Raw genomic sequence first — 27,832 nt, forward strand, 5'->3', positions numbered from 1 at the left:
AGGCGTGAGCCACCGCGCCCGGCTCTTAAGATTTTTTTACTTTAAACAAGGTATGCAGGGCAGGCACTGTGGCTCATGGCTGTAATTGCAGCACTTTGGGAGGCTGAGGGGGCGTGGATCACGAGGTCAGGAGTTTGAGACCAGCCTGACCAACATGGTGAAACCCCATCTCTACTAAAAATACAAAAATTAGCTGGGCATGGTGGTGCACACCTGTAATCCCAGCTACTCAGGAGGCTGAGGCAGAAGAATCGCTTGAACCTGGGAGGCGGAGGTTGCAGTGAGCCAAGATCATGCCACTGCCCTCCAGCCTGGGCAACAGAGAGAGACTTCATCTCAAAAAAACAAAAAAGAAGAAAAGAAAAAGTATGCTTTGCAAAATTGTAACGGGATAGAACATTATCAGACTTGTTACTAGAAGCTTTTTAATTTCTGTATCACCACTTCCCTATCCATCTCCCTTCTTTTTTCCTTCTCTTCTTTTGTGTCCTAGTATCCTTCCTTGTCATCAAGATGTGGTTTTTCCTCTGTTAATTTCTTTCCCTTGTCATTCTTATTCTTTTCTTTTTTTTTGAAAAAGGCTGGTGTGCAGTGGCATGATCACGGCTCACTGTAGCCTTGGCCTTCTGGGCTCAGGTAATCCTCTTACCTCAGCCTCCCAAGTAGCTGGGACCACAGGCGCGTGCCACCACACCCAGCTAATTTTTTGAATTTTTTGTAGAGATGGGATTTCGCCATGTTGCCCAGGCTGATCTTGAACTCCTGAGCTCCAGCAATCCACCCACCTCAGCCTCCCAAAGTGCCAGGATTACAGGTGTGAGCCACTGCGCCTGGCCTAATTTTTTTCCCCTCTCACTCTTATTGGCACCTCAGAATACGCAGTTTGAAATGACAAGGGCATCATGGGAACTGTTCACCTGGTGAAACTTAGAAGTCTGCTGTGGGATTAATTGGACTGTATGGAGTGGAAACCCAGGAAGTCCTAGAACTTTGAATCCTTTATTGTCTCTGCAATCCTTGTGATTCCCGAATGGTCCTTCCATCTGGAGGTCAAAAGGCTGTTCTCTGACTTTGTGCTCTGTGGTAGAGTGTCTTCTCCCTTTCACCAAAAGTTACTACCGCCCTGCAGGCACCCGGAAAAGTTTTCACAGCTTAGGAGAGTGGCCTTCCTAGATGCTGTTAATCATCTTTCAGTACACCCTGAATGTGTAGAAGATTGAGTTGGAGGGAACCACGCATGCCAGAGTTGAGAGATCCAGGGCTGGCTTTGACTGCTGGGCTACAATAGCTTTAAATACACCCTGAGGAGTCCAGTGCAGGAGAGTCAGTGACTCCAGTGAGCCCCGCACCATGTTGGACTGAAAGCGAAAATCAGTGCTTGCTGGCCATGGTGGGATCCCATCGCTGCTGGAGGCTGCAGCCCAGCTATCAGCCCACCAGCCTAGCTTGTCCATCAGGCTGGGAAAAGGGCCTGGAGATGGAACGTGAGCAGTTCTGGCCATCTCCGGTGTTTAGCAGGAGACACTTCAGATTGTTCATTGCTATTTCCCACAGTAAAATTTTATCCTGCCCTTTTTTGATTTTTAGTGATAACACAGTTATTTTGGCCCTCTAAAAAATGGGTCCTCCTTCCCTCCTAACATGTAGTTTTATGATTTTTCATACCTACTTCCAGGAATGTCTATTGTAGGAGACTACCTGTGCAAATATAGAGTAGCGTCATTAACCAAAGCAGCTTTTCTTTGAGTTTCTTGGTTAACCCTAGATGAACACTGAGGATTTTTAGAGCAAGCTCAAATAAGTTGATATTCTATGAACTGATCATAGAGAATGGCTGATTATACCTCATCAGCTGGATATATATTGTGTCCAACTGCCAACTGCTGTGGTTCTTAAGAAATCTGAATGTAACTAGACATGCTCCTTTTCCTGGCTAGGGCTTCTACTTCAGTTACTTTCTGTATCCTGGAGAGTTTGGACTGCTTGTACCCTTGTTTCATTAAACTTGAACCAGAACCAACCCCAAAGAAATATCTCTTCCTTGCTTCCTTTCTTCTGGGTCTTTCCTTTTTTTCTGTCGCCCAGGCTGAGTGCAGTGGCATGATCTCAGCTCATTGCAAACCTCCGCCTCCTGGGCTCAAGCATCCTCCCGTCTCAGCCTCCCTAGTAGCTGGGGCTACAGGTGTGTGCCACCATGCCTGGCTAATTTTTTGTATTTTCTGTAGAGATGGGGTTTCATTATGTCGCCTGGGCTGGTCTCGAACTCCTGGGCTCATAGGATCAGCCCACCTCAGCTTCCCACAGTGCTGGGGTTATAGGCATGAGCCACCATGCCCAGTCCTGGGTCTTTCCTTTTCCTTAGCACCTACTAAATGCTAAGTGCTTGGGGATAAAAGCAAAGAGGGCATGTGCAGCCTCTCCCCTCATGGAACTTTTGCTCTAAGTGCAGGCCCTGGGTTCCTTATAGTAAAGTCCTACAATATGAGAAATAAAGGGTGCTAAGTTTAAGGAAAGGCTTCCCTGAGTCAGTGAAGGACATGGAGTGTATATTTTAGGTGAAAGGACAAGAAGCAAAAGCAAGGGGTTTTCAGGGGCTGAGAGAAGTACAGAGTGCTAGAGAGAATATTGAGCATTCAGCCTGGAAAAGTAGGCAGGACTGGGTCATGAAGGGTGTTACAGACGTGTTGCAGAGTTAGTCTAGGGGCAGGGGGAAACTATCAGAAGATATGAAGTGGAGATCTGACTGTTGATGTTTGTGTTTTTCGGGATAGGTTAGTCTGGCTGTAGTGAAGAGATGACATGGTGCTGGGAACAAGAATAAAGGCAGTAATCATGGCCAGTGATGACGGTGGCTAGGCTAGAGAAGTAGCAGCAGGGATGGCCAGAGTGGATAGATTCAAGAGGTAGTTAAGGAGGTAGAATCCACAGGTCTGTGGGACTGATGTGCTGTGGGGACTGCAAGGGAGCTCAGATCATGTCCAGGTTTCTTTCTATTGGGGCACCTGAGTTGATGATGATGCATTTACTAAAATAGGAGCAATTGGGGCAGACAAATTTAGTTTTCAACTGGGAAGTTTAAGGCACCTGAGGACATCAGTGGAGCTGTTCAGTGGGTATTTGAATGTGTGGATCTGGAGCCTGAAGGACAGACCAAGTTGAGATTCTAGGTTTGGGGATCATGAGCCATCGAAGTGGATGAACCACTGTTACCCTCTCTGTGGTATTAAGAGCCAAAGGGCAAATTCTTAGCCATGAGAAACACCAACATTAGGGGATGAGTAGTAGAAGCGGGGCCTGCAGGGCAGACTGATGAATGGCCAAAGAGAGAGATGGGAAAAGAGGGATGTGGGGCAGGGATGTGGGGCAGGCAGAGCTGGCACACGCCTGTCCTCACAGCTACTTAGGAGGCTGAGGTGAGAGGATCACTTGAAGCCAGGAGTTCAAGACCAGCCTGGGCAACATAGTGAGACCCCCATCTCAAAAAAAAAAAAAAATTAGGCATGGTGGCACATGCCTGTGGTCCCACCTACTCAGGAGGCTGAGGCTGGAGCATCCCTTGAACCCAGGAGTTTAAGTCTCCAGCAAGCTGTGACTGTGCTACTGTACTCCAGCCTGGGTAAAAGAGCCAGACCCCATCTCTTTAAAAAACAAAAAACAAACAATAAAAAACATTACATGGTGTCCTTTGAGCCTTCCTGGCCACACTCTTGTCTAGGGTAGACCCGCCTCATTACATTCTAGACATTGCCCTATTATTTCTTGGAAAGCATTTACCAGATTGAAATAATATTTGTTAGTGTACTCTTGCCTCTAGATTTCTGAACTCCTTGAGGGCAGGAATTTTGTCTTACTCCTTGTAGTATTTTCAGGGCGTTGAAGAGTGTTTGGCACATGGTAGCTCTTCAGTAAAGATGTGTTTATGAAGAGTTATAAAGTGAGAAGTCAGCGTTTGAAATGCTGCTGAGACATTAAACAAGATAAGGATGAAAAATTGCCCATTGAGTGTGCAGGCATGTGGGATATCGGTGACTTTATCTAGTATAAGTTGTGGGGGATGGTGGAGTCAGAAGTCAGTTTACAGTGATTGGGGAGTGAGTATGAGGTGAGGGAGTACAGAAAGAATAGATAACTTCTTCACAAAATTTGGCTATGACTAAGATGGGGAGGACCACCACCAAATGAAGGCTGTATTTGGAGGAGGAAGTAGGGTGAAATGGAGTTTTTGTTGTTTTTTAAAGACAAGAGATTCGAGCATGTTCAATTGCTGATTGAAAGGATCCTGTAGAGAAGGGCATGCTGGCAAGCCAAGATAGCGGACAGGGCGTGATTCTTTGGAAGACAGGGAGTACAGAGCTCAGAAAGCAATCAGTCTTTAAGAGGAGAAGGGTGCATTCTTTGTTTTATAGAAAGAAGAGTATCGTGGGGTGGGGGGGTAGGGCAAGGAAGTTTGCTTCAGGGGCGCCCAGAGAATTTCTTTCTTGTGGCTTCTGTATTCTGTGAGCTAATAGTTGAGGCCGTTAGCTAAGGGGGGGGAACCCCACTTGGTTCTCTCTCTCTCCAAGGCTGAAGGCATGCCCAGCCCCAAGGCCCACCACTTCAAAGGCTACCCAGAAGTGGGAGACAAATAACTTCTGTAGTCCTTTCAATCCTCTACCAAAGCATTCCAGAATTCAGTCTCAGAGAAAGGGGACAATTTGGCTGGTGACTTTATTGTGCCTTTGGCATAAGCCAGGATCCCCACAAGGAAGCAGAAGCTATTGGAAAAGCCTGGAGGCTAGTAAGTAAATAGCCTTTCTTGTCCCCTCCCTCTCTGAACACAGGAAGAACTCTCGCCTCTCCCTGCCTATTCCTGTATATAATTCATTCCCTTCTTTAACAGATATATTGAGGGCCAGGTTTGTGCTAGGCACTGTTCTAGATGCTGAGGATGTAAAAAGTGAAAATCTAAGTTAGATGTAATTCATGCTATGGAGAAAAATCAAGCAAGAAGGGGGGAAGGGGTGACGGTGAAAGCCTTGGCAATTCTTGGGTAATCAAGGAAGGCACCTCTGAGCAGGAACTATTTGAGGGAAGCTCTGAAGGAGGTGGCCATGCTGCCATGTAGGGAAAGAGGGAATGGTAAGGGGAAGCATGCTGGTATGTGGGAGGGGCGGCAAGGAGGCCAGTGCTGGGGAGTGGAGTGAGCGCTGGGGAGTGGGTAGGAGAGGAAGCTTGGGCAAGACGCAGATTGTGTCGGGCCTTGTGGGTCTTTGAAAGGACTTTGACTCTTACTGTGAGAGGAATGAGGAGTGGGCTTTGAGCAGAGAGTGACATGATCTGACTTCTGTTTTCTCAGTTCGCCATGGCTGCTGTGTGAGGAAGAGACAGGGTGGCGAGGCTGGAAGCAGGGAGTCCAGGGAAGGGAAATGCAGGCTCCTCATTTATTTATTTCTCTTCTTTTTCTCCAAAGCAAAGAGATTGTTCTGAAGACTGTGCTCTAAGGGCATTTGAAAGACTGCCAGGCAATGGGAGCCTGAGATGGTCTGGAGGATTCTCTCCAGCCGTGACTCTGCTGCTCTGAAGGTCAACTGAGAAGTCTTGTGGGACAGAGACTTGAGTTAGGAAGCCCTCAGTCATTTGCCTTCCACGGTGGCCAGCCCTGCTGCCATCATTGGCTGAAGCACCACCAGGATTCACGGCACCCAACTGCTTCAGGGTACTCCATAGACTCTGCCTCACTACATATTGAATGAGTTATTTGAGTTCTTTTCTGTTTTTTTAATATGTTGTTGTTGTTACTGTTTTGATACCTCAGAAACACCTCCGCTGACAATTGTTTTGGATAGGTTGGGTGTACCCCGTGGCTGCCTCTGAAGGCAGTGTCTATTTTGAGAGGATGGCTTACCTCTTCTTTGTGAAAATACTATCTCATTTCCTGGAAATAAAATGTAAAATCTGTCAGTTGCTCAGCTGGGCTTTGGTGTATTTACCTTCCTTCCCTTCCTGCTCCCAGACAGTCTCACAAGTAAACACCGGCAGCTCAGAGATTACAACCAAGAAAGTGACTGTATCAGATGATAGACTTCAAGTGAATGTCAGCCTAAGAGGCCAAGCCACAGATCACAGCCACAGATGAGCTCTGTTAACCCCCTGACTGTCATGTTTCCTTTTTGTTACAGAGGTAGGTCCCTGTTTCCGGGGTGGGAGGGACTCCTTTCCTTCAGCTGGCATTTGAATGTTTCCAAATCTATTTTATCCGACGTCATGAAGACACAGGCAATGATTTTATGACAACTTGATGTGCTTTTTTTAAAAAATTTTTCTTTTAAATTAAAAGTTTTCTCTCTTTTTCTCCATCTCTCCTTTATTTTTAATTTTTGAGACAAGATCTGACTGTTGCCCAAGCTGGAGTACGGTAGTACAATCTCAGCTCACTGCAACCTCCACCTCCCAGACTCAAGCCATCCTCCCACCTCAGCCTCCTGAGTAGCTGGGACTACAGGCATATGCCATCACACCCAGCTAATTTTTGTTTTTTTTTTTGTAGGGATGGGGTTTCACCATGTCGGCCAGGCTGGTCTCAAACTCCTGACATCAAGTGATCTACCTGTCTCAGCCTCTCAAAGTGCTGGGATTACAGGCATGAGCCACTATGCCTGGCCAACTTCCCCTTTTTAAACAGAAAGGAAACTAGTTTTGATGTTCAGGAGATAAAAGGTTAGGGATAACCTGTGGCATCCTTGGTTTCCTGTGATGAGAATGAGGGAAAATATGAGAAATTAAAGAATGGTCATTTGAAACCAGGAGCCCTCTGCTAGGGTTGTGAAACCGTGCATTATATAATTTAATGATTTGCTTCCCTCTGCCTTTTTACTGCCTACCTAGAGAACTATTCCTTTTTCAACTTCTTTTTTTTTTTTTTGTAGAGATGGAATCTTGCTATGTTGACCATGCTAGTCTCAAACTCCTGATCTCAAGCAACCCTCCTGCCTCAGCCTCCCAAGATGCTGAGATTACATGCAGGAGCTACCATGCTCAGCCAAGAACCATTCTTTTATAGTTCTTTCTACTCCGTGTATTTTCTTTTTTGTTTTTTTGAGATGAAGTCTCACTTTGTTTCCCAGGCTGGAGTGCAATGGTGTGATCCTGGCTCACTACAACCTCTGCCTTCCAGGTTCAAGTGATTACATTGAAATACTCAGCCTCCTGAGTAGCTGGAATTACAGGCATGTGCCACCACACCCAGCTAATTTTTGTATTTTTAGTAGAGATGGGGTTTCACCATGTTGGCCAGGCTGGTCTCAAACTCCTGACCTCAAGTGATCCACCTGCCTCGGCCTCTAAAATGTTGGGATTACAGGCGTGAGCCACGACTCCCAGCCTGTACCCCATGTATTTTCATAAAGAGTTGGAAACTATTGACTTGCCAACTTTTTAAGGATGGTAGGGATTTTTTCTTTGTTGAATATACTGTGAATTTTGGGATTCTGGAGTTCTTAGTCTTCATTTCCATTCTTCTGCCCACGATTACTGATTGAAATACTGGTAGAGTCATGGAGGAAGTAAGTTAAACGTGGAAAAAATGCTTTAAAAGCACTTACTATAACCACATCGTAACAATTCTGGAAAAATAGAGAACAAAAGGAAAAGATTGTTACCACCTTGATTTAATAACTTCTTGTTTCCCCATACATGGTTTTGTTTACAGATTGCGTGGGTATATGTCACTTTTTATATGTTCTGTCTTTAGTTTCCATATTGTAATTCATTTTTAAGAGAGTACAGACATACACTTTTTGAGTAGGCAATATGTTCACATAGTTTGAAATTAAAGGTACAAAATGGCGTAGAATGAAATGCCTCTCACCCTTTCCCCACGGCGACTACTTACCACTCAGAGGCAACCAATATTACAGTTCCTTGTGTATTCTTCCAGAGATCTTCTCTGTCTGTGCAAGCAAAAACACATGTGGTCTTTTTCCTTGCTTTGCACAAATGGTAAACTGTACACTGTCCTGAACCTTGCTTTTTTCAGGTATATGTTGGCAACAGTTCCATGTCAGTACATAGTTTCCTATCTTTATTACAGCTGCCTGTTATTTCATTGTGTATTTGCACCATCATTTACTTTTCTGGCTTATTTTTTATAGAAATCTAGGTTGGTTCAAACCTTTTTACTCTTAAAACAATGCTGCAGTTAACACCCTTGTACATACATCTTTAGAGAAAAGATATTTTAGGCCAGGCGTGCTGGCTCACGCCTGTAATCCCAGCACTTTGGGAGGCCAAGGCGGGCGGATCACAAGGTCAGGAGATCGAGACCGTCCCGGCTAACACAGTGAAACCCCGTCTCTACTAAAAATACAAAAAATTAGCCGGGCATGGTGGCGGGCGCCTGTAGTCCCCGCTACTCGGGTGGCTGAGGCAGGAGAATGGCGTGAACCTGGGAGGCGGAGCTTGCAGTGAGCCGAGATTGCACCACTGCACTCCAGCCTGGGCGACAGAGCAAGACTCCGTCTCAAAAAAAAAAAAAAAGATATTTTAAAAAGAAATACCTTTTTAAAAATTATTTTGTTATTTTTTAATAGAGACTATGTTACCTAGGCTGGTCTTGAAATTCTGGGCTAAAGCAGTCCTACCACCTCGGCCTCCCAAAGTGCTGGGATTACAGGCATGAGCCATTGCACCTGGCCAAGAAGAGACATCTTGACTTGAGCCTGAAGACTATGTACAGAGACTGACCTCACAGACTGACCGTTCCGTCCCACAGCTGCTGGACATAGAGTGATTTGCAGCCCCTCCTTTCAGAATACCACATCCCTCTCAAATGTTCCACAACATCTAGGAAAGTGAGCTCTTAAAGACAGACTAAAAAGAATAATAAATCAATACAACAACATTAAAAGCCAGACTAGCGGAGTTTGAATCTTGGCCCTGCTGTTAGTAACTGTGTGAGCCTTGGGCAAGTTACTCAGCCTCCTTGTGTCTTGGTTTTGGTTTCTTCATCTCTAAATAATTGTATCTGTCATTATTGCCCTGATCACAAACAAAAGCCTGAATGTGCTATGTTTAAAAGACAAACCAAAAATTAACCCAAACTTGCATTATTTGTCTGAGCTACAGAATGTTCTTTCCTTGGAGAGAGATCTGATATTAAACATCATCTGCATTTTACTTGCCTAGAAAATACATGGTAACTTTTCTGCCTTGCAGCATCAAACTATAGTACAGCTGAGCCCCAGTGCTGTGCAGTCTGGCTCTAATTAAAGGCACATTCTTTACAGCAGGGCTCTGGGGAACTGGAAAAGGGGGTTTGTTTCATTATCTGGTTTTATTAAGCAGATGAATGCAGCCAGCTGTATGAAGCACTTTGCAGTGAATGGCAGGTGTCCCATATCTGGTTACGTTAACCTAGAAAGGGCTCACTCTACCTCTAGGCATGTTTCATCCCATCAGTCAGACTGTGCCAAAGCAGGGGACTTTGTCCTTTGTGGATTGAATAGCTGGATGCCCATCATCTGTTTCTCTGATTGGAAGCTGCTCTTGTATAGAAAGACCTGCATTTCCCCCTTGTCTTCAGTTCTCTCACTACTTTTTCCTCCTCTGTGAGTGACCATCCAGGCAGTCACCATAACTGCTGGAGTGTCTGGGATTTGTAGCTCTCTCCAACTGCCTGCTTGCTCTTTACAGCCTCTCTCTGTGACTGGAATCTCTCCACCTCATCATATCTAAGGATAACCCAGAAACATGGGGTGCCCTAGGTATGTTTATCTCGACACCGAACCCCCTAGGCTTCTGATGAATCCAATGATTAGCTAAATTTGACATAGAAATTAAGAGAAGGAATGTCTATTTTGTATTGTGGTCCTAATCTAAGAAGATGAGGAGAATCCTGGAATTGTTATCTGTCTCTTGCTCTGAGACACAGACTTGTTCATGGGTGTGGGGCCTGATTGAAACAGGATCTGCCATTGGTCACAATAGGCCAAGGGCTCGTTCTGAACCATAGTTAGCTTCATTCAGAGAAAGAAACTTCCTACCTGGTCGGCTTTTTCAGCTTCTCCCACAAATGGGAGTTGAGGCAGTAGGAGTGTGGGGTTCCTGGGAAGACGATGGGGCCTTGTATTAAGGAGAAATAATGAACTATCTTCTTGATTCTTCCGTTGAGAAAAGCATATGAATCCTAGGAAAGGGCTGAGCCTGTGACAGGTATTCAATAAATACTCCAGTGCTGTCATTCCTTCGTCTACAGCATCCTCAAACAATGTACCAGTGATGGGCTACCTGAGCTCATCTGGTTGCCAAGCAGTATCTCCTGCTCGCTGCTGCTTTACTACATTCCAGATGCCCACCTCATCCAATTTCCAGAGCCACTATCTCTGCTGCCCACTTTCCTTCAGGCTCTGTGAATACTTCAGCGTGCTGTGATTTGGGGCCGTTTGTACTCTGCATGTATTCAATAAATTCAATTCAGCAATAGTTATCAGATGCCCACTTTCTTACTAGGCACTGCTGTAGGCGTTTGGTATATGGCAATGAGCAAAACACAACCATTGTGAGCTGATGTTCTAGAAAGGTGTCAAAAGCGTTTCAAAGGTTTTATCAGATGCTGTGGGAGGGGTTTACGCACTGCTACCTACTGAGCTAGCAATATTGGGTGTTTCCTCACGTTCCTCAGCCTCCACGCAGGAGAGCCAGCAGGCTACGCTGGCCCTTCCCGAGATCCAGAACTGACGTTTCACATCTCTAGGACCTGGGTAGCCCAAGCCTTTGCAGTCTGCTGCTTTTACCACCACCCACTGGCCTTCAGGATGTAGAGACCAGCTCCTTAGAGATCAAGCTCTCCTGGGCCTCTACCCAGCTCTACCCAGGGGCCTTCAAGGGCATCTCTGTGGCAGGTTTCAGGGCCAGTTTGGCCCCTTAGCATGGAGAATAGGCCCTGAAGCACCGCATACCACTGTCCTGTGTAGGCAGGCACCCAGGAGACCTCTGGAAGCCTCAGGTACTTCAGCCAAGGTAAGCACAGCCGAATGTTTCTGATGCGAATATTGACACCAAACTTAACCTAGCGGTGGATAGGGCTGGACAAGTTTTCAGGACCATGAGGCTTTGTGAGTTTCAGCCTGGCTGTGAGGGTGCTCTCCTGATCTCAATTCCTCCCCATCTTCCCTGGGCCTCTCCCAGTGCCGCCCTGGCTCTGCAGCTGATGGTGCATCTCTTCCCAACTCTACATTCAGTGAGGTCATGTTGGTAGTTTGGAATCAGCCATGGTGGGAGTATTCACACCATGGAAATTGGCAAACGCTGTAAGTTGGAGCTTTCCCCACCCCTGGATAGGCGGTGAAATATTCACCGGAGCATCACTGACATCTCCCCGCATGGTTGACTCCTGAAGCCTGCTCACCCCAGGTCTTCCCTGTTCTTGTGAGAAAGCCACCATTCAGTCTAAGAATGCTTCTCCTTCCTAATGCTCTGGAATTGCCCAGCATGGTAGCAGTGTCACTACAGAGGCAGGAGAACGGCTCTTCCAAAAACTTGAGGCCACATTTTGGCACCTTTGGTATCACCAACACCTTTAGAATTCTCAGTTTCTCAACCAAGTTGCTGCTGACCATCAGTACCATAACCACTGGAACCCAGAACTCATCCCAGAGGCCAGGGAGAAGGTAGATGTCATGGCGCCCCCTGTAAATAGCCCCCATTTCCTTCCTCATAGCTGTCAATATAGATAAGATATACACTTGGTGGAAGGGGTGGAGGCAAGGGATGTCATTGCAACCAGCATAGCCTCAGTCCTCAGCACAGCCAGTCAGTCAAGTGTGCTCCATTGTACTTCCTCAAGCCTGCCTTCTACAAGCTTTTTAATTTAATTATTTAAAAAAATTTTTTTTTTTCCTTTTTTTGAGACGGAGTCTCGCTCTATCGCCCAGGCTGGAGTGCAGTGGCACGATCTCTGCTCACTGCAACCTCCGCCTCCTGGGTTCAAGCAATTCTTCTGCCTCAGCCTCCTGAGTAGCTGGGACTACAGGCACATGCCACCAAACCTGGCTAATTTTTGTATTTTTAGTAGAGACGGGGTTTCACCATATTGGCCAGGCTGGTCTTGAACTCCTGACGTCGTGATCTGCCTGCCTCAGCCTCCCAAAGTGCTGGGATTACAGGTGTGAGCCACCGTGCCCGGCCTCAAGCTTTTTTACTTTAGGAGACAGAGTCTCACTCTGTCACCCAGGCTGGAGTACAGTGGCACCATCATGGCCACTGCAGCCTCAAACTCCTGGGCTCACGCAATCCTCCCGCCGCAGCTTCCTGGACAGCTAGGACTAAAGACATGTGCCACCACGCCCAGCTAATTTTTAAAATTTTTTGTAGAGACAAGATCTCACTATGTTGCCCAAGCTGGTCTTGAACTCTGGGCCTCAAGTGATCCACCTCAGCGTCCCAAGTAGCTAGGACTACATGCACATGCCAACACTTCCAGCTAATTTTTAAAATATTTTGTGGAGACAGAATCTTGCTATGCTGCCCAGGCTGGTCTTGAACTCCTGACCTCAAGCAGTCCTCCTGCTTTGACCTCCCATAGTGCTGGGATTACAGGCATGAACCACCACTTCCAGCCTCCTACACAAATTCTTTTAACAGAGAAAAAAGGCACTGTGGCTGGGCACCAGGCATTTCTCCGGGGCTGGAGACAGTGCTGCATGATGTGAACTACATTTCACCCTGAGCCACGTGGGTCTGGATATTAGCCCTTCCTCCCCTGGGACACATGGTTTCTACCCAGGAGGTTCCCTCCATGCGAGGCAGCCCTGGCTTCTTCCAGCAAAGGCACAGGTTGTCATGGGTAGCGTCTTTCCTGATTTTTGGGAAAATCCCTCCCAAGCATGCTAGGACCTGGAAGCTGGCAGCTGCCCTTGACTCAAAGATCATAGCGTGGGGCTTGAGGGTTAACCTGGAGAGCAGGCCGGTTTCCCAGTGAATGCCTCTAGTCATGTAATTTGTTTCTAAGTGTGCAGTCCTCACAGAGCAGCTGTGGCTATCCTCTTCCCGTTTGGAAAATCTCCTTACCCTTCTGCCACAGGTCAGGTCCTGAAATTCAAGGGACAGAAAGAGTCTCCCCTACCTTCTCTTCCCATGCCTGAATGTGAAGGGTAGGACTACTCATTTTCTTTCTTTCTTTTCTTTTTTTTTTTTTTTTTTTTTTTGTGAGATGGAGTCTTGCTCTGTTGCCCAGGCTGGAGTGCAGTGGTGCGATCTCGGCTCACTGCAAGCTCCGCCTCCTGGGTTCACGCCATTCTCCTGCCTCAGCCTCCCAAGTAGCTGGGACTACAGGCGCCCGCCAACACACCCGGCTAATTTTTTGTATTTTTAGTAGAGACGGGGTTTCACTGTGTTAGCCAGGATGGTCTCGATCTCCTGACCTCGTGATCCGCCCGCCTCGGCCTCCCAAAGTGCTGGGATTACAGGCGTGAGCCACTGCGCCCGGCCGGACTACTCACTTTCCCCTGCTCTTCTGGAGTTGCCCAGTCCCTTCTAAGGGGAACTTAGCTTCTGAACCCCTGGGGAAGAAGTGCTCACATTCATTCGTCGCACAAATAGTTACCAAACACCTCGCGTGCAAGACATTGTGTTACCTACGAGGGTTACAACCCTGAAAAAGACAGGCACAATGCGTGACCTTCTGGAGCTTGTCCTGTGAAGAACACACAGAGTAACAAGTGTTTGTAGGCATAGTACTGGCAGCCAAAAAAGCACTGAGAGGGGACAACTAGCCCAGACTGAGGAGCATGGAAAGCTTCCAAGAGCATGTGGCATCTTAGCTAAGACTTGAAGGATGACTAGGGGTCAGCAGAGTAAGACTGGGGAGAGGATAGGGCTGGGGAGCAGACAAGGAAGTGGGAGGGTGTGGAGGTGAGAGACAGCATGGCCTCTTGAAAGCATTCTGTGTGACTGGATTGTAGAGTTTGGGGAGATAAATAATCATGTTAGCTAGTAGCAGCACAATAACTGGTTGAGCATTGTTACCAGTACTTTAGATGAGGAACTCTTTTTTTTTTTTTTTTTTTTTTTTTTTAGTAGAGACAAGGTCTCACATTTTATAGATGAGAAATGAAGGCAATGAGAGATCAAGATTTATGATTGATTGAATGTGGGGGTGAGGGACAGCCTGGAGGGAAAGATGACCGTGGGTTTCTGCCTTGGACAACAATCTCAGTCATAGTGTTCACTGAAATAACTTAGGGAGAGGAACACGTCTGGGGAAGGCACTGGAGATGTTGAGCAAGCATGAGTTCTGTTTTGGGATGTCAAAAAGAAAATTTCGCCCAGCACGGTGGCTCATGCCTGTAATCTCAGCACTTTGGGAGGCCGAGGTGGGCAGATCACTTAAAGTCAGGAGTTCGAGACCAGCCTGGCCAACATGGTGAAGCCCCGTTTCTACTAAAAATACAAAAATTAGCCAGGTGTGGTGGCACATGCCTGTAGTGCCAGCTACTCGGGAGGCTGAGGCAGGAGAATCGCTTGAACCTGGGAGGTGGAGGTTGCAGTGAGCCGAGATTGTGCTACTGCACTCTAGCCTGGGCAACAGAACGAGACTCCATCTCAAAAAAAGAGAAAATTTCATGGAATGTGTACAGAGTTCCTATGTATGCTGACTTGTATGCTCCCCTCTGCTATTCACATAGATTTAGATTTTTCCTCATAGTCTTCTGGACATCAACTTTCATAGCCATGGCTGGAAATTATTAAAATTGTCCTAGATTGTGTAGATTTGAGAATTTACTCTTTCAGAATGCCCAAAAGCAAATCGTCACATGTTGTTAAGTGTGCCATATGCTATTACACCCACACCCATTCCAGCATCCACTGAATTGGTTGTCAAGATAAGTATCCACTAACTGGGAGAGCATAAGTGCTGGGGCAGGAGAGCTGTTGCTTCAAGACCTTCCTCTCACAGTTGTGGGAAAATTCACATGTGAAATGTACTCAAGTAACCCTTGTGGTTGACGTTGACAAAAGAAATGCCCCAATAAGTGAACTTATGAAATCACTGCCCATATCAGGACATGAAGGAGCTGCTGCCCTTGGGTGGAGGAGAAGGTGTCAATCATAAGGATTTTGTGGCTTCTCAACAGAGTTGAGGATGCAGAGGTGAGAGCTGGCCTGGCGATACAAATGTGAGACTCATGGAGGTATAGATGGTCACTGGGGTCCTGAGAGAGGGTGAAATCCCTAGGGAGAGTGGGCGAGGGAAAAATTACCCAAGACAGAACATTGAGGATAACAGACATTCAAGGGAGCAGCTTGCAGAAACCGATAAAGGGTAGGAGGCAAGAGGTAGGAGATAGAAATGGTGATATAGCTGAGAGGGCAAATGTGATAAATAACTTGCTGTGTATACATGATTGGGCCATGGGGTGTCCAGGCATTTGGTCAAACATTATTCTAGGTATATGAGGGTATTTCTGGATAGGACTAACATTTGAAGCTATACCGAATAAAGCAGATTGCCCTCCCTAATGTGGGTGGGCCCCATGCAATCAGTTGAAGGCCCGAGCAGAACCAAATGGCTGACCCTCTGGCGAGTAAGACAGAGTTGCTTCCTACGGGACTGCCTTGAGCTGGGACATCAGTTTTTTTCCTGCCTTTTGACTTGAACTGAAACATCAGTTTTGTCTGGGTCTCAAGCGTCAGGTCTTTGGACTAGATCTACATACACTGTCAGCTCTCCTGGGTCTCTCCTGACTGAAGATCTTCGGATTTGTCAACCTCCATAACTGTCTGAGCTCATTCCATATAACCGATCTTCCTCCCTCCCTCCCTCCTTCCCTTCTCTCTCTCTCTCTCTCTCCCCCTCTTTCTTTCTTTCCCTCCCTCCCTCCCTTCCTTCCTTCCTTCCTTGCTTCCTTCCTTCCTTCTTTCTTTCCTTCTTTCTCCTGTTGGTTCTGTTTTTCTGGAGAACCCTGACCAATATAGCAAAGCAGTGCTTCAAGAAGTAGAGAATGGTCGATTGGGTCAAAGGTTGCTGTTTGGTCAAGTAAGATAAGATATTTAAAAAGTAGCAACAGGTTTAGCAACCAGGAGGCTGTTGGAAGAGCAGTTTTAGTGGCATAGTAGAGGCAAAACAACCATTTGCCCTGCATTAGGGAGTGAGTGAAAAATAAGCACTTATTATATTTCAGGAGAAGAGAAAAAATAGAATAGAGATGGAAAGAAAAGTCTGAAAATATGGAAGAGGGAAGTTGAGGAATTTTCTTACTGATGGTTTCTATTTATGCTGTGAAGTTGAAAAGGGATCTTCTGACAAGTGTGAAGGGAGAGAGGTGTTTGGATGGAAGGTTGGAAGAAGGAGGAGATGGTCTAAAATAGCTACTGCAGAGAACAGGGGAGTGCTCACTAGGGAAACAGAAGGATTGCTGGGCTGTGTGGGGGCATGGTGATGAGGGGGCCATGGGTGTCTATGACACCAGTAGGCACTTTTGTGTGGTTTTTCCTGGCAGACCCTACATCTGGAGAAAATGCAACTGGATGGACCCAGGGTTGGGATTTGGTAATGGGGTACCATGGAGATGGATAGGGGTTAAAGTGATGGAACTTGGATTCAGGGCTGGTTAAGGTGGAAAATGAAAATAGGAGGGAGTTAATAAGTAGAAAGTAGGGAGGTCCAGGGTCTGGGGAAGCTGCCTGCCGGGTCAAAGAACAGTGTAAACACACACACACACACACATACACACACACACACAGAGTCATCTTTTGGTATCTGTGGGGGATTGCTGGTTTCAGGATGCCCCATGGGTTCCAGAATCCACAGATGCTCAAGTCCCTGATATAAAATGACATACTATTTGTATATGACCTATGCACACCCTCCTGTATACTTTAAATAATCTCTAGAGTACTTATAATACCTAAACAATCCTACACATCACTTCATTTGTGTGGATTCAACATAGTACTTGACACATGGCATATTCAAGTTTTACTTTTTGGAACTTTGTAGAATTTTTTTTCTGAATATTTTGGGTCCTCACTCAGTTGTATCTATGGATGCAGAACCCATGGATATGGAGGACCAACTGTGTGTGTGTGTGTGTGTGTGTGTGTGTGTACATACATATATATGTATATACATGAATATACTGCTCTTGTGGCTATATTTGTCTTACAGATATTAAAAATAAGAATAAATATTAAACAAAATGTCCATAGGAATTCTTCATTTTCAATAATATATTCTTCTTATACCTCTTAATCTCCCACTCTCTTTTCTCTTTAATTTTCAGCTGCAACAGCAGGAACAAATTATGCATTTGTTGTGGAATTAGGAGGACCAGAGAGAGACCTTGGGGTGTATACAGGAGGATATCTTTATTATTGAGTGCAATCAGACCCAGCAGACTTAATGTCCAAAGACTGGGCACAGAACAAAGACAGCACTTGACTTTCTTTTCTTTTTTTTTTTTTTTTTTTTTTTGAGACGGAGTCTTGCTCTGCTGCCCAGGCTGGAGTGCAGTGGCGCGATCTCGGCTCACTGTAAGCTCCGCCTCCTGGGTTCGCGCCATTCCCCTGCCTCAGCCTCTCCGAGTAGCTGGGACTACAGGCGCCCGCCACCACGCCCAGCTAATTTTTTGTATTTTTTTAGTAGAGATGGAGTTTCACCGTGGTCTCGATCTCCTGACCTCGTGATTCGCCCGCCTCGGCCTCCCAAAGTGCTGGGATTACAAGCGTGAGCCACCGCGCCCGGCCAGCACTTGACTTTCATACACACTTCACAAAAGGGAGTGGGTAAGCTTACAGTGGCCTGAAAGCAGGGATACAGAGGCAGGACAAAGACAGTTAATTAAACTGTAACAGGTTCATAACTTAGGATTGCACATGACCATTGCCGTGCAACCCAGATATCTATTATCTAGGTTTTGCTCTAAAGAGACTTGCACTGGCTTATCTCATAACCTTCACTATGGTGCCCAGGCAGCTGTAGTTCAGGCCTGCTCAGGCTTCTCATGACCTTCATTGTACTTATTAGATAAAAGAGAATACTTGAAGTTACTAGTTACAGAGAACAAGAATCTATAAACTCATACCATAAAACAAAGGAAAATTTGTTTTTCTTCTCCCTATGTTGAGGGAGTGCTGGGAGAGTCTGCAAAGCATGTTAGATAATATCGTTAAGACTTTTCCTGGGTCTGGCCTGTGCTTGTTGCTGCCTCTGGGTCAAGTCAGCCTAATACAGAAAAGCTTATTTCTCTTTCTTTTTAATTTTATTTTTCTTTAATTTCCCACCTCACATTGTCATGAAATGTTGCAAAAATCTTCTTTGATTTCTGCCCTTTTCCTGAAACTATCTCATCTATATTTGTCCTTTTGCCCCCTAGCACAGCACCTAAACTACTTTCTCTTGTATAAATTTAAGGGGCACAAGTGCAATTTTGTTACATGGATATATTGCCTAGCAGTGAAGTCTTGACTTTTAGTATCCATCACCCAAATAATGTACCTTGTACTCATTAGGTAATTCCTCATCACCTTCCCCTTCTGCTCCCTACCCTTCCAAGTCTTAAATGCCTGTCCCTTCACACTCTATGTCCATGTGCACATACTATTTAGCTTCCACTTATAAGTGAGAACATGCAATATTTGACTTTCTGCTTCTGAGTTGTTTCACTTAAGATAAGGGCCTCCAGTTCCATCCATGTTGCTATAAAAGACGATTTTATTTTTTTATGAATAAGTAGTATTCCATTGTTTGTATATACCACATTTTCCTGATCCAATCATCCACTGTTGGACACTTAGGTTGATTCCATATCTTTGCTATTGTAAATAGTGCTGTGATAAACAATGAGTGCAGGTTTTTTTTTTTTTTTTTTTTTTTTGAGATGGAGTCTCGTTCTGTCACTGAGGCTGGAGTACAGTGGCTCACTGCAACTTCTGCCTCCCGAGTTCAAGTGATTCTCATGCCTCAGCCTCCCAAGTAGCTGGGACTACAGGTGCCCGCCACCATGCCTGGCTAATTTTTTTGTATTTTCAGTAGAGACGGGGTTTCACCATGTTGGCCAGGCTAGTCTCGAATTCCTGATCTCAGATGATCCACCCGCCTAGGCCTCCCAAAGTGCTGGGATTACAGGCATGAGCCACTGCACCTGGCATATCTTTTTGATATAATGATTTCTTTTCCTTTGAGTAGATACCCAGTAGTGGGATTGCTGGATTGAATGGTAGTCCTATTTTTAGTTCTTCGGGAAATCTCTATACTGTGTTCCTTAGAGGTTTTACTGATTTACATTCCCACCAGCAGTGTAAAAGCGTTTTCTTGTCTCTATATCCTTGTCAATATCTGTTATTTAAAAACTTTTTAATAATAGCCATTCTGGGCCGGGCGCGGTGGCTCACGCTTGTAATCCCAGCACTTTGGGACGCCGAGGCAGGCGGATCACGAGGTCAGGAGATCGAGACCACGGTGAAACCCCGTCTCTACTAAAAATACAAAAAATTAGCCGGGCGTGGTGGCGGGTGCCTGTAGTCCCAGCTACTTGGAGAGGCTGAGGCAGGGGAATGGCGTGAACCCGGGAGGCAGAGCTTGCAGTGAGCCGACATCGCGCCACTGCACTCCAGCCTGGGTGACAGAGCGAGACTCCGTCTCAAAACAAACAAACAAACAAAAGCCATTCTGACTGATGTCAGATGACATCTCTTGGTTTTAATTTGCATTTCTCTGATCACTAGTGATGCTGAGCATTTCTTCACATGCGCGTCGGCCATTTCTCTGTCTTCTTTTGAAGAATGTCTATTATGTCCTTTGCCCAATTTTTAATGGGGCTATTTATGTGTTTGTTGTTGTTTGAGTTTATTGTAAATTCTGGATATTAGTCTCCTGTCACATGAATAACTTGGAAATATTTTCTCCCATTCTGCAGGTTGTTCACTCTGTTGATTATTTCTTTTGCCGTGTGATTATTTCTTTTTAGTTTCATTAAGCCCCGCTTACCTATTTTTGTTTTTGTTGCTTGTGTTTTTGAGGTCTTAGTCATGAATTCTTTGCCAATGTCCAGAAGAGTTTTCCCTAGGTTTTCTTCTAGTATTTTTATAGTTTCAGGTTTTAAACTTAGGTCTTTAATCCATGTTAATTTTTGTATACTGTGAGAGATGGGGCCCAGTTTCATTCTTCCGTATATGGCTATCCAATTTTCCCAGCACCATTTATTGAAAAGTGTGTCCTTTTCCCAGTGTATGTTTTTGTTGACTTTGTCAAATGTCAGTTGGCTGTAGATATGTGGCCTTATTTCTGGGTTTTCTATTTTCTTCCATCAATCTATGTGTCTATTTTTATACTGTTTTTATATCTATTTTTATGCTGGTTTGGTTACTATAGCCTTGCAGTATAATTTGAGGTCAGATACCGTGATGCCTTCAACTTTGTTCTTTTTGCTTAGGATTCTTTGATGATTCAGGCTCTTTTTGGTTCCATATGAACTTTAGGATAATTTTTTCTAACTCTGTGAAAAATCACTTTGGTATTTTGATGGGGATTTCTTTTCTTTTCTTTTTTTTTTTTTTTTGAGACGGAGTCTCGCTCTGTCGCCCAGGCTGCAGTGCAGTGGCGCGATCTCGGCTCACTGCAAGCTCTGCCTCCCGGGTTCACGCCATTCTCCTGCCTCAGCCTCCCGAGTAGCTGGGACTACAGGCGCCCGCCACCACGCCCGGCTAATTTTTTGTATTTTTAGTAGAGACGGGGATTTCACCGTGTTAGCCAGGGTGGTCTCAATCTCCTGACCTCGTGATCCGCCTGCCTTGCCCTTCCCAAAGTGCTGGGATTACGGGCGTGAGCCACTGCGCCTGGCCAAGGTGATCAAAGTTAACTTCACTAGTAATGGTGCAAACTGACATCATGTCCTTCCTGATAGAAGGGACACTATCATTTCAATGTATTATTGCCAAAAGTACATGACTCCAACTTAATCATGAAGAAACTTAGACAAATACAATTGAGAGACTTTCCTTTTTTTGTCGTTGTCGTTGTTGTTGTTACAGGGTCTTGCTCTGTCACCCAGGATGGAGTGTAGTGGTGCAATCAAGGTTCGCTGCAACCTCCGCCTCCCAGGCTCAAGCGACCCTTCCGCCTCATCCCAAGTTCCTGGGATTACAGGCACATGCCACCATGCCTGGGTAATTTTTTATCTTATTTCGTAGAGATGGTGTCTCGCCATGTTGCCTAGGCTGTTCTCAAACTCAAGCAATCTTCCCACCTCAGCCTCTCAGAGTGTTGGGATTACAGGCATGAACCAATGCACCTGGTGGAGACTTTCAACTAGATAACTTTTTAAAAATGTCAAGATTATGAGAGACGAAGATAAATTTAGGAACTGTTCTGGGTTAAAGGGGACTAAAGAGGCATTACGTATAATTTGATATATGATCCTGAAATGGTCTTTGGGAAAAAAAAAAAATCTTATTTACGGCTGGGTGCAGTGGCTCACACCTGTAATCCCAGCTCTTTGGGAGGCTGAGGCAGGTGGATCACTTGAGGTCAGGAGTTCCAGACCAGCCTGGCCAACATGGTGAAACCCTGTCTATACTAAAAATACAAAATTAGCCAGGCATGGTGGCAGGCTCCTGTAATCCCAGCTACTCGGAAGGCTGAGGCAGGAGAATCATTTGAACTCAGGAGACAGAGGTTGCAGTGAGCCAAGTCATGCCACTGTACTCCAGCCTGGGCAACAAGAGTGAAACTCCATCTCAAAAAAAAAGAAATTCTTGTTTACTACAAAGGACACTATGGGACAACTGGTGAAACATGACTATAGATTCAAGTGTCATATCAATGTTAACCTCCTGATTTTTATAATTATACTGTAGTTAAGTAACAGACTATCTTTGTTTCTATGACATGAACACTGAAGCATTTAGGGATAACGAGGCATTATGCCTCATTGTAATTTACTTTCAATGGTTCATAAAAACAATATTTACTTATATAATGAGATAAGTATGTGTGTACATAAAATAATAATACAGAAAACTATGTATACATAAAGAGACATATATGACAGAACATGACAGAGTAAATGTGGTAAAATGTTAGCAACTGGAGAATCCAAGTCAAAGGTATATGGAAATTCCTTGTATTATTCTTGCAAATTTTCTGTAAGTCTGGAATTATTTCAAAATAAAAAAGTTAAAACAAGTAAATTGGATCAAAGTTTTTATTTTAGCTTGCCTGCCTGCCTGCCTGCCTTCCTTCCTTCCTTTCTTTTCTTTCTTTCTTTCCTTCTTTCTTTCTTTTCTTTCTTTCTTTCCTTCTTTCTTTCTTTTCTTCTTTTCTTCCTTTCACAGAGTCTAACTGTTGCCCAGGCTGGAGTACAGTGATGCGATCTTGGCTCACTGCAACCTCCGCCTCCTAGGTTCAAATGATCCTCTGGCCTCAGCCTTCCTGGGACCACAGGTGCACGCCACCATGCCTGGCTAATTTTTTTTTTTTTTGGAGACAGAGTCTCACTCTGTTGCCCAGGCTGGAGTGCAGTGGCACACTCTTGGCTTACTGCAACCACCACCTCCCAGGTTCAAGCGATTCTCCTCCCTGAGCCTCTCAAGTAGCTGAGATGACAGACGTGTGCCACCATGCCCAGCTAATTTTTGCATTTTTAGTAGAGATAGGGTTTCACTATGTTGATCAGGCTAGTCTCGAACTCTTGACCTCAGGTGTCCACCCGCCTTGGCCTCCTAAAGTGCTAGGATTACAGGCGTGAGCCACTGCGCCTGGTCCCCGGCTAATTTTTTGAATTTTTGATAGAGACGGGGCTTCACCATGTTGCCCAGACTGGTCTCAAACTCCTGAGTTCAAGCAATCCACCCGCCTTGGCCTCCCAAAGTGCTAGGATTACAGGCGTGAGACAGCATGCCTGAACGTTATGGGACACAAAAGGCACAGTGGTGTGTGTGTCTATAACAATTAATGTGAATTGAAGTATGACATCAGAAAAATTGAAAGAGTATATCACATCTGCCCAGCTTGAAAGGGCATCTAAGTAAGACATGTCTCTTGTCAGACATCTCTCAATGTAGCCAGCTCCCTCTTTTTGTTTCTGTATGCATGCTGATGCCATCAAATAAGAATTCTTATTTTGTGACTCCTTTTGGAAACTACAAAACCTGTTCATTTTGGAAATGGTGAAAGGATTTTTTGCCAAATCAAACTTTGGAACGAAAACTTTCATACTCTGCACAGATGGAGCTCCTGCAATGCTTGATATTGCATCTAGTTTTCCTGCTTTAATGAGAAAGCAAACTCTTCACATAGGCATCATCATTATTTTTTTTTTTTACAGAGGCATGTACTGACAAGAAAGATTCTTTCAACAATCCTGAAAAATAAGGTGTGTCAACAGCCATAAACATCATCAACTTTATCAGAGGCAGGTCTCCGAGTCAAACACGTTAGACATTTTCCATTAAGATGTGAGAGCAAAATATGAATTGCTTCTCTCCACACAGAGGTTTGCTGACCTTAATGAGAATACGCCTTGAAGCACTTTTTCAAACTAAGGACCGAAGTTTTACTTTAACTGAAATAAAACAAGAGCAGAAGAAAAGAAAACCCACTCTTGGGACATTATGAGAAAAGGAATTTTATCAAGGTGTTGGCTTACCTGGCAGATACTTTAAACCATATGAATGAGTTGAACCTTCAATTCAATGTTATGAAATCAACATTATAGATGCTACTGAAAAAAATTAAAAACATTCTTGACTAAGCGGTCAATAAGAAAGAAGCTGGAGGATATGCTGTTCTAAGATGGAGTTGTAATACACAATTCTCTGTCGTTTTCTTTGAAAAGAGAAATCTGTAAATTTCTTGAACACTGCAGAAGGCTTCCAAAGTCTATTTCTATCTTGATGGCTTCTAAGTTGACCCAGAGACATGCAATCTGTTTCTTTCTTACACAAACTGAATCAAAGATGTTAAGATGTTGACCTAACTGAAGATGAATTAATTGATCTTAGGATAAAAAATACAGTTGAAGTTTAACTCAAAACTCCTTGAAAAATTATTGAATTCCTTAAGAAAGGATTATTTTTGCCTTGATTTTTAACAAGGTCTAGAAAATTTAATTCTGTTTGCAACAATAGTTTTTGAATCCACAAATGGGGATTTTTCAACACTTACGACCTTTGAAGATTGATTTAATGTGTAACAAAACATTCATTGTCAAACGTCATCTTACAATTTAATTTTCTTATTTAAGCTAAGGAACAGCCTTTTCACATATATACTGATATGGTTTGGCTCTGTGTCCCTACTCAAATCTCACTTTGAATCGTATAATGATCCCCATAATCCCTGTGTCAAGGGCCAGACCAGGTGGAAATAATTGAGTCATGGGCGCAGTTTCCTCCATGCTGTTCTTGTGATAAATGAATGAGTCTCATGAGGTCTGATGGTTTTATAAGCATCTGGTGTTTCCCCTGCTTGCACTCACTCTGTTCTGCCACCCTGTGAAGAAGGTACCTACTTCTCCTTTGCCTTCTGCCATGATTGTAAGTTCCCTGAGGCCTCCACAGCAACGTGGAACTGAGTTGATTAAAGCTCTTTCCTTTATAAATTTTACCATACGTACATACACACACACGCACATATATATGTTAAGTGTTTTTATTGTGTTAAATTTTACATACTGTGAAGTCACAGTTTTTTTGTTTTGTTTTGTTTTGTTTTGTTTTTTGAGATGGAGTCTCACTTTGTCGCCCAGGCTGGAGTATAGTGGCACGATCTTGGCTCACTGCAACCTCTGCCTCCCAGGTTCAAGCAATTCTTCTGCCTCAGCCTCCCGAGTAACTGGGACTACAGGCACGCACCGCCACACTCGTCTAATTTTTGTATTTTTAGTAGAGATGAGGTTTCACCATATTGACCAGGCTGGTCTTGAACTTCTGACCTCGTGATTCACCCGCTTTGGCCTCCCAAAGTGCTGGGTTTACAGGTGTGAGCCACCACGCCCAGCCAAATTCACAGATCTTAAGTGAACAGTTCCAGAAGTGTTGGCAATGTATGTACCTGGGTAACCATCACATCAATCAAAGTATAAAATATTTCCAGCATCCCACCAAGTTCCCTCATACTTCTTTTCAGTAATTCCTCAGTCCCAGAGCCAACTACTGCTCAAATATCACCATAGATTAGTTCTGACTCTTCTTGAACTTCATATAAATAAAATCATAGCGTGTATACTCTTCTGTGCATGGTTTTTTCACAGCATTTTATTTTTGAGGTGATGATGAATAAAACTGCTGTGAACATTCATGTGCAAGCCTTTTTGTGTGCGTATGTTTTCATTCTATTGTAAATACCTGGAGGTGAAATTGCTGGGTCATAGAGTAGGTGTATATTTAACTTCATGAGAAACTGCCACACTGATTTCCAAAATAGTTATGCCATTTTACACTCCCACAGTAATGTGTGAGAGTTACGGTTGCTCCATACCCTGTCAGCATTTGGTTTTGTCTGTATGTTTAATTTTAGCTATTCGAGTGAGTGGGAAGTGATATTTCACTGTGGTGGTTTTAATTTGCATTTTCTTGATAACTAATAGAATACAGTTAAATTGGCTTTTTGATATACACTTCTATAAGTTTTAATACATATGTAGAGCTGTGTAACCATCACCACGATCAAGATGTAAAACAGTTTCATCACCCTAAAAAATCCCTCATAGATTCCCCTTTGTTTTGTGGTCAAACTCCCCCCTCCCCATCTCTAACCCCTAGCAACCACTGATGTATTCTTTGTCCTGTAGTTTTGCCTTCTCCAGAAGGTCATGTAGATGGGATCATACAGTATGTAACAATTGGAGCCTGGCTTCTTCCAGTCAGCATTTTAAACTTTTTCATGCCATTGCTTATGTCAACAGTTTGTTCATTTTTATTACTTGCATAGTATTCCATTGTATAGTTATATACAGTTTATTTATTCTCCTGTTGAACAACATTTGGTTTCTAGATTTTGAAAATTATGAAAAGAGCTGCTAAAAACATTTGTGGTTGTTCTGTGAGCATGAGATTCATTTGTCTGTGAGCATAAGATCCTAGTTATTAAATAGTTCAGTGGAACTGCTGGGTCATTTAGTAAGCATGTGTTTAGATTTTATTATAAAAAACTGCCAAACTGTTAACCAGACTGCCAGTACCATTTTGTATTCCCACATAATGTATAAGACTTCCAGTTGTGACCAGGAGCAGTGGCTCACGCTTGTAATACCAGCACTTTGGGAGGCTGAGGTGGGTGGATCATCTGAGTTCAGGAGTTCAAGGCCAGCCTGACCAACATGGTGAAACCCCCCTCTCTACTAAAATACAAAAATTAGCTGGTCATGGTGGCGGGTGCCTGTAATTTCAGCTACTTGGAAGGCTGAGACAGGAGAATCACTTGAACCCAGGAGGCAGAGTTGCAGTGAGCTGAGATCATGCCGTTGCACTCCAGCCTGGGCAACAGAGTAAAACTCCATCTCAAAAAAAAATAAACTGCCGGGCGCGGTGGCTCACGCCTGTAATCCCAGCACTTTGGGAGGCCAAGGCAGGCGGATCACCTAAGGTCGGGAGTTCGAGACCAGCCTGACCAACATGGAGAAACCCTGTCTCTACTAAAATTACAAAATTAGCTGGGCATGGTGGCACATGTCTGTAATTCTAGCTACTCGGGAGGCAGAGGCAGGAGAATCGCTTGAACCTGGGAGGCGGATGTTTCAGTGAGCCGAGATCGCGCCATTGCACTCCAGCCTGGGCAACGAGAATGAAACTCCGTCTAAAAAAATAATAAAAATAAAATAAAATAAAATAAAATAAACACTTCCAGTTGCTTTACATCTTCTCCTACACTTAGGTCAGGTTTTTTTTTTTTTTTTTAATTGTAATCATTCTAGTAAGTGTATAACTAACCATTGTTTTAGCTTTCATTTCCATAATAGCTAATTTCAATCACTTCTTTGTCATCCGCATACTTTCCTTGGTGAACTATCTGTTCAAATCTTTGACCCATTTAAAAAATTGAATTGTTTTCTTATGGTTGAATATTGAGAGTTCTTTGCATATTCTGGATACAAATTCATTGTGGGATAAACAATTTGCAGATATTTTCTCCCACTCTGCAGCTTCTTTTCATTTTCTTAACAGCGTCTTTTTCAGAGCAATAATTTTCCATTTTGATGCAGCCAAATTTATCAATTTTTTTATGAATCATGGTTTTTGTGTCATATTTAAGTAGTCTTTGCCTAACCCAAGTTCATTAAGATTTTCTCCTGTTTTCTTCTCAAAGCATTATAGTTTTACGATTTTTGTTTAGATTTATTATCTATTTTGGTTTAATTTTTGTACAGAGTTTCAAAACTCTATAAGGATACAGCTTATTTTTTGCATATGGATATTCAACTGGTGTTCTAACACCATTTGTTAAAAGGCAACCCTTTCTCCACAACTATGTCTTTGTATTTTAAAAAATTTTATTTTTTTGTTGAGGTAAAATATTCATGTAAAATTTACCATCTTTGTCAACTTTTAAGTGTACACCAGTGGTAATAATTACATTTATATTCTTTTTTTTCTCTTCATCCCTCCCCTCCCTCCCCTTCTTGGCCTCTGGAAACCACCAATCTACTTTCTATCTTCATGAGATCTACCGCTTTAGCTCCCACATGTGGGTAATAACGTATTTGTCTTTCTGTGCCTGACTTATTTCGCTTAACATAATAGCCTCCAGTTTCATCCATGTTACTGCAAATGAGAGGCTTTCATTCTTTTTATGGCTGAATAATATTCTATTCCTTTGCACTTTTGTCAAAAAGCAATTAGTTTGATCAGAAATATACCT

At 44.0% G+C, this 27,832-nt stretch overlaps 1 protein-coding gene across 3 annotated transcripts in view; it reads left to right on the top strand.

Annotated features, from left to right (window-relative positions):
* The window catches only part of RNF8 (ring finger protein 8), a 36,992-nt gene extending 30,663 nt beyond the window's left edge, over nt 1-6,329 (top strand). For 2 of the 3 annotated variants that reach the window (XM_003276911.2, XM_003276912.4), the window contains one exon: nt 5,450-5,948. In XM_003276911.2, the coding sequence (XP_003276959.1) occupies nt 5,450-5,466 (17 nt within the window). In that variant the 3' untranslated portion in view covers nt 5,467-5,948. Of the gene's footprint in view, nt 1-5,449; nt 5,949-5,992 lie in introns of those variants that run through there. The other variant, XR_004026417.1, reaches the window with a different exon arrangement.
* The last annotated feature ends 21,503 nt before the right edge of the window (nt 6,330-27,832 follow it).

Source organism: Nomascus leucogenys, chromosome 17, assembly GCF_006542625.1.
Source record: "Nomascus leucogenys isolate Asia chromosome 17, Asia_NLE_v1, whole genome shotgun sequence".
NCBI lineage: Eukaryota > Metazoa > Chordata > Mammalia > Primates > Hylobatidae > Nomascus > Nomascus leucogenys.